The following is a 19,360-nucleotide window of genomic DNA, read 5'->3' as shown; positions in this document are numbered from 1 at the left end:
ATTGGAAATTACTTGTATAATCTACAAAAGTATTCAATATGTGGTAGGAACAATCCTATGCATAGCCGTATTAAAATATGAAAGAATCAATCACCGGAGTTCGACTTCCCGTGCGTGCCCGTGAACGCATCTACGTAGCTACATCCTGCACGCTAGAAAGAAAGAAAAAAGCCGGAACCGCACAGAGAAGCGGTCGAGCGTACGACGATGGAAAAGGAAGAAAAACCGGAGAGGTGGAGCCGGCCGCACCCGCGCGACGTGGGGTGCTTGCACCCGGGACTCGGGCTCGGGTACAGCATAATAATATTATGTATCCATACTGAAAAGCGGAGGTCCATATATATACACACATGTATACATACTCAATTGATTAATTGTACTATTCTTATACCCTACGTCCCTACCCTCCTCATTTGTAATGGATATATAATTTTCTACCTAAGTATGGATTTAGGGATCTAGGGAGAGGGTATAGATACCCAATGACATGTATAATTTCAGTTGCTCGCCAGTTGTCCCATATAGAAATCAGTTAACTTTCCCTTCAATCAGTGAACCCCAAAAACTGAAATCCAGACAGTCTTTCATATCACTACATCACATGTACCCATATATCTCAATGCGTGTTCAACAGTACGGGGGTCCAAATTGAAGAAAGATGCCCTTCAGTCCTTCACCATCATAGGTTTATTTACTCGGTGGCGGTACCAGGACGCCTTCATCCAGAAGACCAGAATATCTGACAGGCTGCAACGCGCCCGCTGTGGCGGACCAAACGATGGGCACCCACCGCATCAGGCGTACGTGTTTGCGACGTCGGCGAGGTGCCCCGCGAGCTCGGCCAGCGCGGAGAACATGGCCATGTGGTCGGCGCCGGCGATCGCCCTGACCTCGGCCACGGGGCAGCCGGCGATCATCGCCCGCTGGTAGGGCTCGAGCATGGCCTGGTCCTGGTCGCACACCACGTACACCTTGCGCACCGCGCCATACCGCGCCTCGCTGAACGGCGGCTGGCCCCGCAGGTCGGCCACGTAGTGGGAGCTCACCCGGGCCAGGCTCTGCGACAGCGTGTAGTCCTCCGGCGGGCTGAGCTGGTAGAGCTTCTCCCGCAGGAACTCAGGCCCTAGGAACACCGAGGGCGGGTCGTGCTCCGCGTCCGTCACGCTGTCCATCCAGTCCGTCAGGGTAAGCTGGTGCAGCGAAGAGGAGGACGGAACAGGGGATCACGTCAGCCTCAGGTGTTCTAACGTCAGCTATGTCGATGACCAGCAACATGTAGCCGCAAGAAGTACCTTCTCGATGACGTGCGAGCGCGGGTTGGTGCAGTCGGGCAGGAACGCGGTGACGAACACGGCGGCCGCGACCTTGTCCGGGAACGCCTCGGCGGCGAGCGCGACGCTCATGCCGCCGAAGCTGTGGCCGACCAGGACGGCCCGCTCGCCGTCGGGGAGCGCCTGGAGCAAGTCCAGCAGCGGGCGCGTGTAGTCCTCGAAGGTGGGCGCGTCGCGGAGCCGGCGCGCGTCGGCGCCCGAGGCCGCGAGGTCCGGCGCGTCCACGCGGTGGCCAGCGGCGCGGAGCAGCGTGGCCACGCGGTACCAGCACCAGCCGCCGTGGCCCGTGCCGTGCACCAGGATGATGCGCGCCGCGCCCTCGGCCGCCGTGGGGATAATCGCCGGAGGCGGAGACATGGTGCTGGCTAGTGGTTTCTCTCCGTGGCCTCTTGCAGTAGTGAGAAGGTACATCGACCATATATATGCAGAGGTTTACCTTTGCTACGCTTGGGGATATGATGAGATCGTCACGGCTGATGTCGAGGGGCGGCTGGAATGGACACACACTCATAGATGCGCACCACTCTCCGTGCCCGTAACAGTCAAGCGCTGATGGTTTGCTTTTTTCTCGTTTTGAGATGATGTTGGTTGACAACTCCTCTGTCGTGGCCTCGTGGGCACATGGCATGGCAACCGATGGCAACGCAATGAAGAAACCGGCGCCGGCAAACGTGCAAAGCCTATGTCACATTTTGTGTGCTGAGCCAACAAACTGCAGCGATGTTTGGCTCCCACGTGCTAAAGTTTAGCACTTGTCACATCAGATGTTTGATACTAATTAGAAGTATTAAACATAGGCTAATTACAAAACTAATTGCACAGATGGAGTCTAATTCGCGAGACGAATCTATTAAGTCTAATTAGTCCATGATTTAACAATAGATGTTTGATACTAATTAGAAGTATTAAACATAGGCTAATTACAAAACTAATTGCACAGATGGAGTCTAATTCGCGAGACGAATCTATTAAGTCTAATTAGTCCATGATTTAACAATGTGATGCTACAGGAACCATTTGCTAATGATGGATTAATTAGCCTTAATATATTCGTCTCGCGAATTAGTCTAAGATTCTGCAATTAGCCTATATTTAATACTTAATTAGTATCCAAATATTTGATGTGACATGTGCTAAACTTTAGCACGCAAACACCCCCTGCCTTCCAAGGTGGTAAGGCCCATTCAACATGTCCAGTGAAGGCGCCTCCAACCCAGTCAGTATCAAAGGTACAAGAAAATTCTTGCAAATCAAAAGGCGAATGGAGGAAAGAGAAGGCAACTTGTTGCTCGTACCTGAACCCCAATAATTGGCACATTTAATCAAGGATAGTAGAAGTTTTGATTTATCTGGGATACTAGGGGGGTGTTTGGCAGGGAGGGGCTAAATTTTAGCCCCTGTCACATCGGATGTTTGGACACTAATTAGGAGTATTAAACATAGTCTAATTACAAAACTAATTGCACAACCCCTAGGCTAAATCGCGAGACGAATCTATTAAGCCTAATTAGTCCATGATTTGACAATGTGGTGCTACAGTAACCATTCGCTAATGATGGATTAATTAGGCTTAATAGATTCGTCTCGCGATTTAGCCTATGGGTTCTGCTATTGGTTTTTTAATTAGCTCATATTTAGTCCTCCTAATTAGCATCTGAACGTGTGATGTGACAGGGCTAAAGTTTAGCCCCTGACATCCAAACGCCCCCTAGGTCAATCCAAAACTAATCCAGTTAAACTAAACTAATTTGGATTCGGAAGCCTAATTAAAGATAGTGGCACAGAACTATCCACTGGGCACCTATATGCATTTTACATTTAACACAAGCAACTGAAAAACAATACTTTTTATTTTATATAGTACGTACTCTCTCCCTTCCAGTCATTTCAACTTTTTGTAGAGTTACATTTCAAGTTTGATCAAATTTATACAATGAAGTACTAACATTCATGATACCAAAATTAATTTCTTCATTAAATATATTTTCATAGCATATCTATTCGGTGCCATAAATTTTTGTAATCTTTTCTATAATTTTGATCCAACATAAAATAGTTTGACTCTCAAAAAAATTTAAATAACTTATAATTTGGAGCGGAGGGAGTATAAACTAAGATAACAATAATTTGGAGCGGAGGGAGTATAAACTAAGATAACATTTGGTTCAACCAGCTGTAGCGTAAATGAAAATGGAATCAAGTTACATTGTAATCAGACACGGATCACTGATTGCACTCTTTGTTTGGTTTTGGAATGTAACGGTACTAGGTTCCACTGTCCGACTAGTTCGCTCCTGTCTAGTCCTGCCACTGGTATCCATCCCCACTTCCTAAATCCACACCTATTTCAAATGGGAAGTGTATGGGTAGAAAATTATCTACCCATTAGAAATGGGGAGGGAAGGGTACGGGGAGGATATGATTAGTCAATTAGATATGTATATATATGTAGTACAAAATTAATTATCCATTAGATATGGGTGGGATTAGGAAAGGTAAGAAGTGGATAATAATTATTTGAATTTAAGCGTGAATAAGAGTGGGTTTGCCGTACCTTTCCCGGTGGCAGGTCTACTGATGTCTGCACCGGCGTTGATTGCTAAAAGGCATAGTCCTGCACTCCTGCTCAGCTCGTTGGGGGAAGAATTGCATACTGCAGTGCATCGATGCTCCGCCGAGGTAACAGGAAGCCAGCCTTGCAGAAGAAACACATATAATAGAACATCTGGGCGGAGAGGGAAGAAGCGATTGATGCTGCTCTTGCCGCAGGACAGCGCACTGCACAGATGAAGCTCCTCGCGCAGCCACGCAAGGGAGGACAAAGGGGGCGGAGCTGCTCTCGCACTGGAGATGGGCGGGCGGAATCGGAGGGGGTTGATTTCTGAGCCTCTCGCCAGCAGCGCTGCGGTCACGGGTGGTGCTCCTCGCGCCGCCGGCAAACAAGGAGACGGCGGAGATGCTTGCGCGTAAGAGATGATGACTGAAATCGAAGGGTGCTCAAGTGACGGGTTATCAAGCGGTGACGGTGGTGGGGTGGTAACGTGAGGTGATAACAGCCGCAGACGAGGGAATCAGATACGAATACCACGGTATCATAATGTACCTGATTACTGGCTGCATCAAACGTGTTTAACGCGATTTGTTACCGGCCGCAATCTGAAAGCCAAGCCAAACGGTATGTAAGGCCAGTCTTAATGGGTGGGAGTGGCATAAGAATTTCATGAGCATTAAATTTGTTGTCACATCAGTAAAATTACTTACTTACCAAGGTTATTATGAGGGGAGTTTCATCAAAAGAGAGAAGTTTCGTCCCCATGACACTCAACTAGCACATACCAAAATCCCGTCTTAGTAACTGTGCAATGAAATTGAGCACTGAGACTAACCTAAGTTGCATGTAGTTGGTGCATCCTCACAAGGTATGTTATAACTTTTTTTTTTGCAAAACAATATATCGAGACATACGCGTGCGTATAATCTATGAGTGCGACATGTAAGCGTAACGGCTGATGCAAGTCGCAGAGATGCAACAGCATTTTTCCATGTCATCCTGGTCGTCGGATGAACTAAAATAGGACGGTGCATCCTCCACCAAGTTGTGCCGGCTGATCCTAAATGATTGAGCACATTTAACGCAGGCAAGACAAGACAGAAGGCGCTGACTGAAAAATAGTTCTACTTGTGTGGTAAACATGCCTTCTTCAGTTCTTCTCATGTGTTTACCGCATCTCGCGAGGATAAGTTCTACATTAGTACTTAGTTGTGTTGATAAAACAACGACGGTTCAAGCCCAACAATGCTGGCAATTCGGTGTTGAATAACAGGTACCACCGTACCAGTGTGGCACAGTGCTGGTGCCATCTGTCTCCGGTTCTTGTAAATCCGAATTGGCACAGTTCATCGTTCGACACATATTCGGCCTGTTCGCTTCAGCTTATAAGCCAGCTAAAAAGCTGAAGCGGCTAATTTGTTGTGAGAGAAAAATACTGTTTGGTGGCTGATAAACCGGCTGAATAATCTGAAGCGAACAAGCCGATTAATGAAAGAGCCAGCGCATATTGTTCCAAGCACTTGCAGATCAAAAGAAAAGCAAAAGGAATAAAGAAAATTAATTATTTTTTTAACAGTATAGTGATTGTGAGAGCACCTTCCCTGTTGTTAAAAAACGACTGTATAGAAGCCCATTATTAGAGTACTGCTGCGCCTCTCGCAAAACAGGTTCATGACAAAACCAATGCGACAGCCGATAGGAATAGGCGAATGTTCTTTGTTTTCGGTCCCACCAATCTCTTTCCTGAATTCATGGAGGTTTAATGGGCCTAGTTGTAGGCCCAGGGCCAGATCCGGCACTGACGACAAAAGAGATACGGCGAACAGTAAGCATATACTGTACAATACGCACATACACTACACAATGCTACAATACACCACTGCATATGTATATATCTTATTAAGCTGCATGAATGAAGCAACACACGATTGATCATATACTACATAGGATTGGAGCACATATATTCGCTACCCTTATTGCAGCAGCCGCAGCCTAACTAAACCAATAGTACGAATGCATTCGCTCCGGGCAGCACTCAGACCGACTTCACCATTCCCCTGGAAAGTAGGATCTATCACTCATTGAGCTTCTTCTAGTTTCAGAGTCGATCTGTTTCAGAACATTGCTCTGATATCTTGCATGCTGACTTGTCCATTCAGGGCTCTTAACCTGCATGTTTAACAGTCATCGGATGTCAGTACGGTCTTTCAGATCTGGATTTCTGAATGCTCATAGATCAAATTGATATAATTTTATTAGATCTTCAGATTGGCACGTTTAACCCAGGCAGGACCCGAAGCTGCTGGCTGAAAATTAACTAATGCGGTTTATATAGTATAAACAGGTCTTCTGTTCTAAAGATAGTTTGATAAGCATTAGAGTCAATCGCACATTGTCGGTGCATCTTGTAAGGCACGCATATTCTTTCTTTGCTAAGGAATATGTTAAGACAGCCGATGCTTAATCTATAAACGTGTCCCGTTAAACTTAGCAACTCGTCAAACACTCCCAACCATTGCAAGGTGCAGAGATAACACAGCATCTTTTTTCCTGTCACCTTCCAACAAGGTCAGGCTCGAAAGGGATCTGCCATTTTAAACTAAAGACTAGCTATTGGATCATCTAAAATAGGGCGGTGCAAGCTGACCAGTTAAGCCACTTGATCGCAAGCAAATGATTGAGCACATTTAACACAGGCAGCAACAGAAGCTGCTTACTGAGAACGATGCTACATATTTGTGTGCTACCTCTGTGTCCAAAAAAGATCACTAAATCGAGACACATTAAAGCAAGCATGTGGTTGATCCACCTCGTAGGCATTAGGACCCATGTATACTTAATGAATGCAACACGTCAGCTGCCAATCAAGCACACCAGCTATTCCAAGACCATGATAGAACTATAGCAACAGGGACATAGAAAAGACATGAGTTGCTTTCGTGTCTTCTGCTATCTGTTTGGTCAAGCCAAACACCTGTCATTTTAGACTATATATAAGCTACCAGTTGCTGGATTGATAAACAAACAAGATGGTGTATGCTCACCTGTTATGCCACCTGTGCGTTCCAAGTACCGGTCGGTACAGCCAGCCCGCCTCCGTTGCCGTTTGCATGACCTTTCATGAAAAGATGGGCAAAGATGACATAGGAAAAATCAGAACCAACTAAAATCAAGTGCATATCTTTGTTGTAGTAGCAGCAGCAACAGCTGTTGATGTGAAAGAAACCAACATACTTGCAGGTTGCCTCGTGACGAAAAAGCATGCGCCAATGACAATGTAGCACAGAAGGAGAAGGATCCCCTTCAGATAGTGTGACGCTCCATCCTACAAAACACACAAAGTAAGCTTTGTCGTCTTTTTTTTTACCAACGTAAAAAATATAAAAGCAACAGCATTTACCAAAAATAAAAAAAAATCTACTCCTGCTAGTTACTACTAGAACAGGAAATTTCAAAAACTAGAATTCTAGCTTATTCTAAACCTGTTTGAACCCTTTACATGTCGTATGATCAGAAAAGAAGAGTAGTGTACCTGGAGGGTGAAGGCTGTTACTATTACTGAGACGAACAGAGTGCCGGTCTCTAGCAGCTTGAAGTCCAGATCCATTTGAATACCCGCGATCCAAGCTACAATGACACTCAGTGGCACCTGTCATGTTTGTAATATAATGGTACAATTATTCCACCATGATTAGGTAGTAATTTAAGCAAATAAACTCTCTGGACGAAAGATGCGGATGCACGTCACTTGCAATACCCACCACAAACATGGAGATCTGGGTCGCCGACCCCAAAGCTACTCCAAGAGTAATGTCCTGCATTGTATCAGGAGTGTGATTAATTAATGACACTGGATGATTGGGCTAATTGGGCTATCTGGGTTTGGGTGTGTACGTACCAGCTTGTTCTTGAGAGCAAAAATGATGGCCCCAGCGTGCTCTGCCGCGTTCCCGACGATTGGGAGTAGGATGATGCTGATGAAGCTCACTGACAAGCCCCAAGATTGTGAGGTAGGCTGCCAATGTAGCCCACGTTAGTGCCTCTCATGTAATTATAATTAATTATACCCGATCTGAACGAATGATGTAAATTAATTATACCTCAATCGTGCCGACGACGTACTCGGACAGAATGGCGATGAGCACGGTCTTGAATGCCAGCCAGAAGAACCCACTGGCAAACCCGATGACAGCCTCTTCCTGATCAACCTCACCGTCGTCGTCGATCTCCTGCGGCTCGAAGAGCTGGGTGTGCGTCTTGAGCTGGAAGAAGAGGTAGGCGGCGTATGCGAGCAGCATGACGATGCTGCAGGCGCGTGACAGCTCGAGGCCCGTGGTGTCCGCGGCCACGGAGTGCTCGCCGGCGCCCACCGCGTAGCGCAGCATGAGCGGCAGGGACTGGCACAGCGCGCCGAGGATGAGGAGGCCCGTGCTCACGTCCGCTTGTTTCTGCACGTATGTGCACAGGGTAAGAAAGAAAGCATGGATGAAAATATCATGACCGATAGATGATGGACGGATCGGAGCAACGCGTGTCAAGAAAAATGTGAAGCATTGACGTATTATATTGCCTGGTCGTACGTACCCTGTCATATGGCTGGTCGACGTTGAGGTTGACGATGCCCCCGCAGAAGAGGGAGGTGCCGAGCACGAGCAGCAGGTTGGAGAGGACGGAGCCGAGGAGGGAGCACTTGACGACCTCGATCTTGCCCTGCATGAGTGCGAAGAGCGCGATGATGAGCTCCGTGGCGTTGCCGCACGTCGCGTTCAGGAGGCCGCCCACTGCAGCAGCGCGCCATGCAGAAGCATGCGTGAGACCACTGTTTTCGACTTTGAAAAGTCAAAGAAAGAAAGTCATAGCGGTTAGTTTTTGCTGCAGGCGTGACTTACCAGTGGGGCCAGTGTATATCGCGATCTGCCTGCACGAATCACAGCAAAAAGACATGGAGTCTCTCATCAGCATGAGAGATTCTGGCACGTGCACCAGATAAAAGTAAAAATAGTGACGGTGTGCTACCGGAAAGAAGCAACTTACTCGGTGAGGAAGCTGACACGCTCGGCGAGAGGGATGAGGCCGAGTAAGCTGAGCGCGAACACCCACACCTGCCGCCAAAGGCCACAGTTCCGGTTGAAATTTCAGCAAAGTTTAACAGACGTGTCGAAGACGACCTACGTGTCTAGGACATTCATCCAACTAAAATAATGGAACCCTTTTCTTTCTTTCTTTCTTTTTTTTACTAAACATGAGGTGAGCAATAACCAAGTCGTACCAAAGTTACTAATTATTGAGTCTTGTGTCAATGATGAGTGGCAGGTTGGTCGGCACGTAGCCAACCTATATTTGTGCGACGTCTCTCCCACAGGCCAGAGCACCCGCCTTGCTAATTTTAAACAGCGAAACCACAGTACCACACCCGCTAGTGGTAGATTACCAACAACAAGAGGGCCGGGGGTCCCAAAAGCCGAAGGCCAGCAGAGTCCAAACGACCAAATCCTTCGTCTCGTCGCCATCCGCCGCTGTGCCGTCGTGCGCATCGGCCTTGTCGCCTAGTCCCGTCCCGCCTCGCACACTCTCCCACCTCTCCCGTGCCGTCCCCCACCCCACTCGGGTTCGTCAGACGCGTGTAGCGGCGGGGCAAGGGCGCAGCGCTGACACCGCCGTGTTCGGCAATGGCCCCCGCCGAGCCGTGGGGAGAAAGAGGTGTGGGTCTGCCGGGTTCGGCAACGAGACAAACGTGCTGCTGTAAGCGCGGATCACGCTTGTTCGGCTGATGACCCGCGGGATCCGGACACCGCTCGCGCCTACCGCATCCACCACGTATCCAAAGCGAAAGCGAGAGCGGAGCAATGCGCCAAGTGGCGCTGGCGGCCGCATCCACCGAGGGGTGGCGACCGGTGACAGTGAAGCCGGTCAGGACCAATGGGAAGCATCTCACCCCGTTGAGGTGCGATGTGGCAATCGCCGCAGGCAGGCCGCATCCACCACGCAGGCAGCAGGCCCACCACGTGAGGCCAACATGCCGGCTGCTGCGGTGCGGCCTGACCGAACGGCGGGGAGGTCAGAGCCAAAGGCGGTGGTCACGGCAATCGGTGCCGAATAAAGCAAGCAAGGTTCGCGGACCACCGTCCCGTCCTCTCAGTGGACTTGTGGAGCCCCACCTGCAGTCCTGACAGGATGCTGTACTGTACATTCAATGAGAACTAGTAGGATCCCCATGCACATTCCTGTTTACGTCCTGTCACTAGTTCGTCCCTTTGTTTAATCGTTGAATACGGAGTATGCATTAAGAAATTGATTCAAGGGATAAAAAATTATTTTCTTGGTAAAATAAATTCCATGAGGAGTGCCAGATCAGATCGGGAGTAGAATACGAGGCATCATGACCTACAACCACGCACGACATGATGCACCACAACGGTTCAACCGCTTTATTACGACTTTTGGCATTTAAGGAGAGCCGTCGTACAGCACACCAAGGAATGACTGTCTACTGGATTGCGAGTATTTTCCTAGATGGAGAGAACGTTGAAAACAAACAGCGGCAGTTTAGCGGCCGGTGTCACGGTCGTCTCATCACGAGATAGAGAGCCAAGGAAAAGGAAAAAGGGTCAAAATCACACGAGAGCGCGGCGAGGACAAGGGAACGTCGTCGTCACGTCTACGCACGTTCCCATCCCCGATTGTTCGCTTCCCCCGACCTCTCCCGATCACCAGTACGGCGCGGCATGGCACGGTCTGACCATCCTAGCAATCTACGGCTGACGATGGATGATGCTACGAACGAGGAGAAACGAAACAGGGACGGAAGGCGAAGAACGGACCTGGCCGAAGTGCGCGTACCGCGCGGCGATGGCGAGCGGCACGGCGGGGAAGAGCACGGCGAGCTTGGTGCCGAGGAAGACCTCCTGCAGGTTGGCCAGCACCGGCCGCAGCGGCGCGAACGGCACCTTGCGCACCAGCGACGCGTCCGACTTCTTGCGCAGCGCCGACGCCGACATGCTGTGCGCCGTGCGGGCGCTCGCCGAGTGCCCGTGCGGCCCGTACCGCGCCTCGCGGAGGCCGCCGGCGTCCGACGGGTGCTTGCGCACCAGACCGGCCTCCATGCTCGCCATCCTTCCTTCTACTCCTCTCGACCGAACCAGCAGAGGGCTGACGCGCCGCCGCTCTCCGTGGCCTGTCTCGGAAATGGGGCTCGCTCGCTGTGTGAGTGAGAGAGTGGATGGCCGGGCGAGGTGAGGTGTAGCCTGAGAGAGCAGAGCGGATATATATGGAGGGGGCGAGATGGCAGGCGCTACTCGCTAGGCAGGCAGGGAGACGAGATGATGAGATGGATGATGAATTATTGATCCATGAGTGCTAACCAAACACCAATTATCTCCTAATAACAAAAGCAAAATCAAGGACACAAGCTGATCGGATCTGTATCTATATTGAAAGACGATCGGGTTTATTCTCATTGCCCAGGGATATATAGATAATATTATATATATAATGCTACAACAAAATGGAACGATTTTCTAGGGAGGAGGCTGATGGATCGTCGATTAGGCCGGCTAGGGATAGATAGATAGATAACGATGCATGCAGTTGCAGTTGCAGGGAGAGGTTAGGGATAGAGATGGCCTCGCCGGTTTGCACGCGCGCGGCCGGGGGAGGGAGTGAATGCGACGAGATCGCCGGCCATGATTGCTGATGGGGTTGGGTGTGATCAGGGCCGAGGGTGTGAAGCTTCGCGGAAGCTTCCCTTCTTCCCCCACGTCGGCCGTTTGCGGGCTGCAGCAGCCGTGCCGCCGCACGGAACGCCTCCTTCCGTTGCCGTCTGGCCGCTAGTACTTGGCGCGCCCTTTGCTCTGGCGCTATCCGCTTGCGGCACGGCCTCTATCTCTGACGCCGCCGAAGGCCCCGGAAACCCAAAGGGGCCAGGGCTGCTGGATGACGCGTCATTCTCTCCACTCAATTCAGAACGGTAAAAAAACAAGTGAGCTGTTTGGTGAGCTATTTGTGTTTGGTTTGTCTTAGACTTAGACTCGAGATTAGTTCCAACTCTAAATGAACAAGATTAACCTTGATCCAAACCTCACGAGCTTGGCGAGATTGGAATCGAAAAGCTTGAGTAATCTCGTGAATTACTACCACTTATGACTATATGAGATGTATTCGATCATATACACACATATATTCTATTTTTCCTTACTGAACTGTATTGTCTGCATTCCTTAACTTTATAGGTAAGATAATGACTCAAGTCTGAGTACTATATAGACTTCGACTAACTAAATTTATAACCGATAAAAATCTCAAGAACTATGAACTTCTTGTTTTGGCTCGCTTTAACTTTAATCAGAGATCGGCTTAAACTATGAAAACAATTTTGGGGCTTGGATCAAACTCGACTCGATCTCTAATGAACTTAAGCTTGGTTCAATGAACTCACTCGAGCTCAGCTCATTTACAGTCTTAGAGCACCTCCAAGAGCACCTCTCGAGCTCATCTCATTTACAGCCTTAGAGTAACTCCAAGAGCACCTCTCGAGCTCAGCTCATTTACAGGTCTGGTTTGGTTCCTTTGACTTATTTTTAACACCCGTCACATCGAATGTTTAGATTCGTCTCGCCGTTTAGCCTCCACTAATGTAATGGGTTTTGTAAAAAGTCTACGTTTAATACTCCTATTTAGTATCTAAACATTCGATGTGACACGAGCTAAAAATAAGCAAAGGAAACCAAACGCCCCCACAGTCTCAGAGCAACTCCAAGAGCACCTGTATTTTACCCTTAATATCTTTTTTAGAGAAAAAGAGAAAAAAAAAAAGAACTCCAACGGCTCCCCAAAACACCCACAAGTTTTAGGCGACGCGAATCCCGACCGTATCGCCTCGGATATTTGCGTGAGGTCGCCCCTTCCGCAATCGCCCCTGATGATCCGTTCCCGCACTCTTTTACTCCACGCGCGCCAGTTTCACGGCATCTCCTCCCTCCCTTCTCATCATCGGAAAGTCCACACCGCCAGCCACCCTCCACCCAGCTCAGCTGGTCAGCTGTTGCTCCCCCACCCAGCAGCCTCTTCTGTTCGCCAAGGGAGACACGAAGGCAGAAGTTGAGGAACCCAACAACAAAAGTACAAAACCAACATAAGAATCGGACAAGGGAAGGAAAGATCCAGGAGGAAGCCGTCGCGATGGGCGTCCTCTTCTCGTGCCCTGCCGATGACTATGACCCGCTCGATGTGGAGGAAGTGCCGCCGGTGGGAACCTCCAGCAGAGGGCTGCAGCTCGCCCGGGCCTGCGCCGCTGCTCCCGACGGGGGGGGGGGGAGGGGAGCTGCAGCTCGCCCCACTGTTCCCGCGCGTCGTTGTTCCCGCCATTGGGTCCACTCGCCACCGTTGTTGGGATGCCACCCCCACCACAAGATCTAAGGTACAGTTGTGGGGAACGGAGGTGAAGAAGAAGGAGAGAGAGGGGGGAGAGGAACGGTGAAAATCAGAGAGATAAGTGTGGGTGTGGCGCTGGTAAGGTGTGGACGCGTGCGGTCACCGGTCAGATCGACGGGGTGTTTTCAACTGGGCCTACTCTGATGACGTGGCTTGTTTTAAAATATTAGAGAGGCTAGTTTCTGGAGATATGTTGCAGGATGATTTAGGGAAGGAATATTTTAGAAGAGCCCCCAATACATAGTTTTGGAGGAGAATTTTTTTAGGAAACTCTTGGAGTTGCTCTTAGTCGATTCCACGATCGGGTCAATTCCACCTAATCACTTTTACGCTAGGCTGTTGGAGGCTGGACTGCTGTGTGCGGGGGCTTTGTGGCCGTCCATCATGCATGGCACCGAGCGGGCAAGGGATGCTAGCCGTACGTGCCCAAGAGTTCGTCTAATTACCCGGGCTGTTAAGCTCCTATTTGGTTTCTTTAGTCCCTACCCTATTTGGATCCATGGACTAAAGTCCATTAACGCAGATGAACAAAGACCAAAATACCCCTAATCTGGGGTAGAGTAGGGGGGCACATCTATAGGTGGAATGGCAGGGGGTCGCTGGCCCCGGTCTACTTCTTGACCTTCCTCGCCGCGCCCTTCCTAGGCGGAGATGCAGCGGTGGCCTTCTTCGGGCGCTCGGTTTTCTTGGGGGTCATCACGGCCTTCTCCTTCTTGGGCGTCGCCGAGGCGGGCTTGTTGGTGGCCTTGGCAAGGGAGGCCTTGGCGGAGGTCTTGGTGGCCTTGGGCGGGTGGGCACGGGGCTTGGGCCCCGCGGTAGGGCAGCGGCCTTGGCCTTGGCCTAGGGCTTAGGGACGCCGCCGCTGCAGCCTTAGGCTTGGCGGCGGTCTTGGCCTTTACCGGCGGCGGGCGGAGGGCGGCAGGGGCTGCGGCCGACAACAAGCTTCCCGATGTGGCGCCCCCACACACCGCTGCCGGCTCCCACAGCGGGAGGAAGGCCGGCGGCGGGGGCAGTGGGCGGGAGGGTGGCGGGTGGTGGGGGCCGGGCGGGAGGGCGGCAGGAGAGAGGCCGGCGGAGGGGGCTGAGCAGGGAGGGAGGTAATAAATGAGGGGCAGGGGTGTCTTCAAGGCCTTTTAGTTCACTTTAGTCCACCCTTTGTTGGACTACAGGACTAAAGAATTTAGTCCACATTTTAGTCCACCTGTTTATTATTTTAGAGACTAAAAGGGGCCAAAACAGGTGGACTAAAGTTTAGTCCATGATAACCAAACAGTACTAAGTCCAATGCAAAATTCCCGGCAGCACATCATTTTCTCCACTCAATTCTAAGGAGTTAAAAAAAAACTTATCTTAGATGTGTCTCGAGATCGGCTTGAATTCTGAACGAACCAATCTCAAGCTCAGTGCAAAACTCGCGAGCCTATAGCAGCAAGACACTGAAAAACTCGAATAAATTTCGTGCATCAGTGTCGGTGGTTACGATACGAGATGTGCACTTATTTGTATTCCCTCCATCCTAAATCATTATTTATTTTAACTTTTGTAGATAGATAGTTTTTCTATGTATCTAGACAGATCCATATCAAAAGTTTTGTATCCAGAAAAGTTAAAATAAATATTAATTTGTGACGGAGGAAGTAATTTTCATGCTCAACTGCATTATCCAACCCTAAAGTTTACGGGCAAGACAATAAATCAAGTGTAATTATTAATTTATTATACGGATATAGACTTTGATTAGCTTAAGTTTAGGACCGATAAAAATCTCAAAACTTGTGAACTGCTCCCTCCGTTCAAAATTATAGGTCGTTTTAATTTTTTAAGATTCATAGACTTATGAACTTAGATATATTTATGCCTAGATGTATAATAACATCTATGCATCTAGAAAAGTGAAAATAACGTATAATTTGAAACGGAGGGAGTATATTTATTTTTAGCTCGCTTTAGATTTCACTCGAGACCGGTTTGAATTATAAAAACCGTTTTGAGGCTGTGGATCAAACAAACTTTGGCTGGACGTTATCCTAGCAAATTTAAACTTGAGGCGGTGATTTTTTTTCGGCCTCGCTCATTTACAGCCGTACTAGATTCCAAGATCGTCGTCGGTTTCAGTGAAATCACTTTCACGCTTGGCTGCTGTTGGGAGCCCGGAGTGGCTGCGCGTGGCAACCGACGGCGGCGCGCGACCGCGACGGGCGCCGGGCTTGCGGCCGGCCGTCATGCCTGGTACCGAGCGGGCGGGGGATGTCCGCCGTACGTGCCCAGTCGTATACGTCCAACTGCCCGGCCCGTCAACTCTCTTCTCGCTGCCGGCGTGGAATCGTACGGTCCAGACTCCAGAGGGATGGGTGACACGTAGCACACGTATATGTGGTTGGTGTTCCTTTTTAATTTTTGTCCTCAATATAAATGTACTGTGTACTTGATAGCAATATGAGAATGTGGCGTACGGACTGGTCAAGTGGCGATGGAGACGTGCACGTACAGAGGACGCGGCCCCGTAGTAGGCCAGAAACACGCATTGGACGCGGATACGATCGGCCTGCTGCACGCATGTTCATGGAGATGATTGCTGTGACGCGTCACATCTTCGTATGGAGAACTGGAAGAAGGCATATCGCACTTCCTAGTCTCAATATTCCTATCCCCGCCAATAATACATAGGTGACTGTTAAGTAGGCCCTCAAATCAAACCACAACAGTGCATGATTAGAACAGCAGTGGATACTGTCTACAACGACTGGAATCGATATTCTTGCCGTGCAAGAGATGTTCCCGCGAGACATCTTTGTGACTTATCAATATCAAAGTTCTCACATAAAAAGAGTTACGCAAGTGTATTTATATAAGTGAGTATGTAATAAATATATTTATGTGAGCGGCTGCATCTGTATTGTGTTAAAAAAATGTAGTCCAAGAAAGTGTAGGGGATAACCATAATGTCAAATGTATAATTCTTGGATCCCACTCATGATAAATCCTACATAATATACTAGATTACACCTACCTCTTGTCGTAAATATTTGATGATGTGTATTCGATTTTAAGTTTAGCTATTTTTTTCTTATTTTTAATATTGAGGGATAAGGGTACCTACGAGTCCCCACTGACCAAGATACCAGCGGGTCCTGACAGGGGTCCTGACAGGTGGGTCCGTCCGATCACGCCGTGCAGGTCAAGGCATGAAGATATGTGGAGCACAAGCTCAGAGGCCGGGCGAACGGATTCTGTCCGGATATTGCAGGATACTTGTTGTAGTCCGACTCAGATTGCTTTTCATGTAACAACCGACTAGGTTCTATCCGATTGTAACTCTAGGTTGTCAGCCTATATAAGGCGGTCAGAGACGCCCCTCGAGGGTACATCGACTCTTCGCATCCCATCCCAGCAATACAATCTATCAGAACACAAAACGTAGGGTATTATTCTCCAGAGTTTCGAACCTGTCTAAACATTGCGCCCATGTGTTACCATTCGAGCTCTTGCTCTTACAATCTCCCCCCTACAAATCTACCACCTGGATAACCTCATAGTGGATTGCTAGTCTCTAAATCCAACAAATATAATTATAATACCTAATAAGTATTATACACAAATCGGCATATGTGATTTTTTTTAATCGTGTGGATCATATATTTTAAAAATTATTGGCAGTTAAATTAATGTTTGGCCGAATTTTGGTTAAAGCATTAGGAAGGCAAATCTGTTGTAGTAATCATTTGAAAGCTCCAAGGTTTCATGTCTCCACGTTACTGTGCTTGGACAGCTTTACTTCCCGAGCGTGCGTGGTAGGCGTGAGTGCATTTACTATGATTTATCATTTATATCCTCTATTTTTAGTTAGATGACACAGCTAACAGGTACTATTGAGCACTTGTCTTTTTTTTAAAAAAAAAAACTATTGAGTACTTGATCAATCATGCATGCCGGTCCTAGGGTTTTTGTGTGGCACGTTGAATAGCCCTTCACCGCCGGGAGGGACGTGCTACCGATCACACATTTCAGTTTAATTTAACTTCTCGACAAATACAAATATTTCAGATATGGGAGGGTCAGGATAACGATTTATTTATGTTAGGTCAATTATATGTACGTCCAGATAGCAAGGACCATAGCTAGGAAAAAACACAACCCAAAGAAAAAAACAACAACCCAAAAGTACTCAAGAAAGAAAAATTAACATAGAGTACACTGCTCGTGTTTTGCTGTATACACGAGCTAGCTATTTTTAAGCAATGAGATATGCATCCTATTCCTACTACTTTTTTTTTTGAAAAGGATAATAAAAATACTAATCCGTACATGTTTGCGTTGAATTTTGTGGGAAGTTGTTTTATATGAAGCATCACCTCTACCTTACTCTAGAATCTCCATGGTGTATTGGTGTAAATTGTGGTGTTTTTATCATTTCCTTTTTTTTTTTGGGGATACTTAGTGTTGTTGGATGTTGAAACTTATATAAAACACATCTGAGTAAACACAATTTAGGGTGTCGCAACCTAAAATCTTGGTTATTCTTTCCGCTGCTAGAATCCACGTGATTGAACAGCCAGCTGATCAATCTCTCAGTGTCATGTGGACACAAACATTTATCATTTCCATTTACACGCATTGTTCCACCCGTCCACATAGAAAATATCCAGAAAAACACTAGCATCTGTCACTAGAATAATTAATGCCTACTGCACAATGCACATGCCGATGCCGTGCATGTTCCGGGCTATAATAATAATTACCAAGCTACTAACACAGTAGCTTGTCCACTGTAATTTCCAGCACGGCATCATCTCTGTCAGGGAACTGGAGCACCATCATGACCGACGAGGAATATCCACCTGTGATCACTCATATCATTGCCTTGTCATTAATTACTCTCCAACAGTGACACTATATAATTTGGGTTCTCTGTTGCTAGTAAAGTCCCTTTTTCCTTTTTACTCCTTGTGGGTAAGCTAACGTGTAGCAGCAGGGTGCCAACCATTTGCAGAAGGATGACTGTAACCGCCAGCCTGCCCTGACGCTGGAAATGAACAAGGCAAACGCACCGGCCACATTCGATGCAGGCAGCCTACCAACATATCCTTTCCAATCAGCCACCACTACACGACCAAGGCATCGGATATGCATCGATGTAAGCGGATCAGACCCCCCATGGCCACGATTCCGTCTGCCTCCCCGACATTCTGGATGCCCATCTCGCCGTGTCCGGGCCGTGTGCCGCCGCTCCTACTTTTTCAGCCAGCAAGATGCGCAGCCAATCCATTGGCAGCCAAGAGAGGTTCGATTAATGGCAAGGGACACATTATTGCCTTGCTGTTGAAAACATGAGCCATGTCTCCTCCTGCCTTGCATAGTGTTTCATGAACTGATAGGAGTCCCCCTTGCCGGAAAGACTGCAGGTTGTGGGTTGATGCACATGAAAGTTGTATTTTTACCAGTGGTTCACCTGTGACATAGATTCGCAGAATTGATTACTCTTTTCTACTCTATTATGAGTTTTTGGATCTAGATCAAGAGGACGTGTGATGACATCTCCCCCGCCTATTTCTCTTCCTCTGTTACTGTTTCTGTGTGTGCGTTTCTATCTCTGAAAAAAATTCAGAAGCCTTTTCTATTTAGCTCCATCCCAACGGGTGGGTGGGTCAATTGTTAGCTGCCAGATGGGCTGACAAAAGGTGCAATGTTATACCAGGGTCCACGATAGGAGGTTAGGCCTCACCAGAATTGGCCCACCTGCCTTAGCACTCACTAGTGGTGCCTGTTGTGACTGTTCCTCGTCCAGTCGTCCTACCCCATTACACCGACGCCAAACATTTTTCCCTGAAAAGGATTATGTCAATGGCCATGAAACCATGTCGGAGTGAAGGGTTCATGGCCGGGGCATCATTGAGGGCTCGTTTGGTGGGGCTGCAACTGTGGCTGAAACGGCTGCAACTATAGTTTTTTTAAGTATTTTTTTTGCTTTGGCTTGTCTGGATGGAAAAATGTATGACAAAACGGCTTCTCCTGATAGTTAAATGGATACGATGTGAAATGTCCATGATGC

At 48.3% G+C, this 19,360-nt stretch overlaps 2 protein-coding genes across 2 annotated transcripts; both read right to left on the bottom strand.

Annotated features, from left to right (window-relative positions):
* Window positions 1-459: 459 nt before the first annotated feature.
* On the bottom strand, window positions 460-2,123 carry LOC101768412 (methylesterase 7). Its single transcript, XM_004968860.4, has 2 exons — window positions 1,293-2,123; window positions 460-1,190 (listed from the first exon to the last, which is right to left on the bottom strand). The coding sequence occupies exons 1-2, from the start codon at window positions 1,740-1,742 to the stop codon at window positions 795-797; spliced, it is 846 nt and encodes a 281-aa protein (XP_004968917.1). The 5' UTR covers window positions 1,743-2,123; the 3' UTR covers window positions 460-794.
* Window positions 2,124-5,597: 3,474 nt separating this feature from the next.
* Window positions 5,598-11,453, bottom strand: LOC101768015 (vacuolar cation/proton exchanger 1a). Its single transcript, XM_004968859.4, has 11 exons — window positions 10,704-11,453; window positions 8,917-8,984; window positions 8,772-8,800; window positions 8,467-8,663; window positions 7,983-8,330; window positions 7,781-7,897; window positions 7,644-7,697; window positions 7,415-7,531; window positions 7,117-7,207; window positions 6,927-6,997; window positions 5,598-6,051 (listed from the first exon to the last, which is right to left on the bottom strand). Exons 1-10 carry the CDS (start codon window positions 10,992-10,994, stop codon window positions 6,930-6,932), a joined length of 1,380 nt encoding a protein of 459 aa, XP_004968916.1. The 5' UTR covers window positions 10,995-11,453; the 3' UTR covers window positions 5,598-6,051; window positions 6,927-6,929.
* Between the last annotated feature and the right edge of the window lie 7,907 nt (window positions 11,454-19,360).

Source organism: Setaria italica, chromosome V, assembly GCF_000263155.2.
Source record: "Setaria italica strain Yugu1 chromosome V, Setaria_italica_v2.0, whole genome shotgun sequence".
NCBI classification, from domain to species: domain Eukaryota; kingdom Viridiplantae; phylum Streptophyta; class Magnoliopsida; order Poales; family Poaceae; genus Setaria; species Setaria italica.
Note: the sequence above shows the minus strand (reverse complement) of the source record. Positions and strands in the feature narration are given on the sequence as shown.

Coding starts and splice junctions, on each gene's coding strand:
- LOC101768412 (XM_004968860.4), bottom strand. CDS start 1,742: ATGTACCTTCTCACTACTGCAAGAGGCCACGGAGAGAAACCACTAGCC. Junction 1,191..1,292: donor GCTCGCACGTCATCGAGAAG/GTACTTCTTGCG, acceptor TCGCTGCACCAG/CTTACCCTGACGGACTGGAT.
- LOC101768015 (XM_004968859.4), bottom strand. CDS start 10,994: ATGGCGAGCATGGAGGCCGGTCTGGTGCGCAAGCACCCGTCGGACGCC. Junction 7,532..7,643: donor CCCAGATCTCCATGTTTGTG/GTGGGTATTGCA, acceptor CAAACATGACAG/GTGCCACTGAGTGTCATTGT. Junction 6,998..7,116: donor CGTCACGAGGCAACCTGCAA/GTATGTTGGTTT, acceptor TTTTCATGAAAG/GTCATGCAAACGGCAACGGA.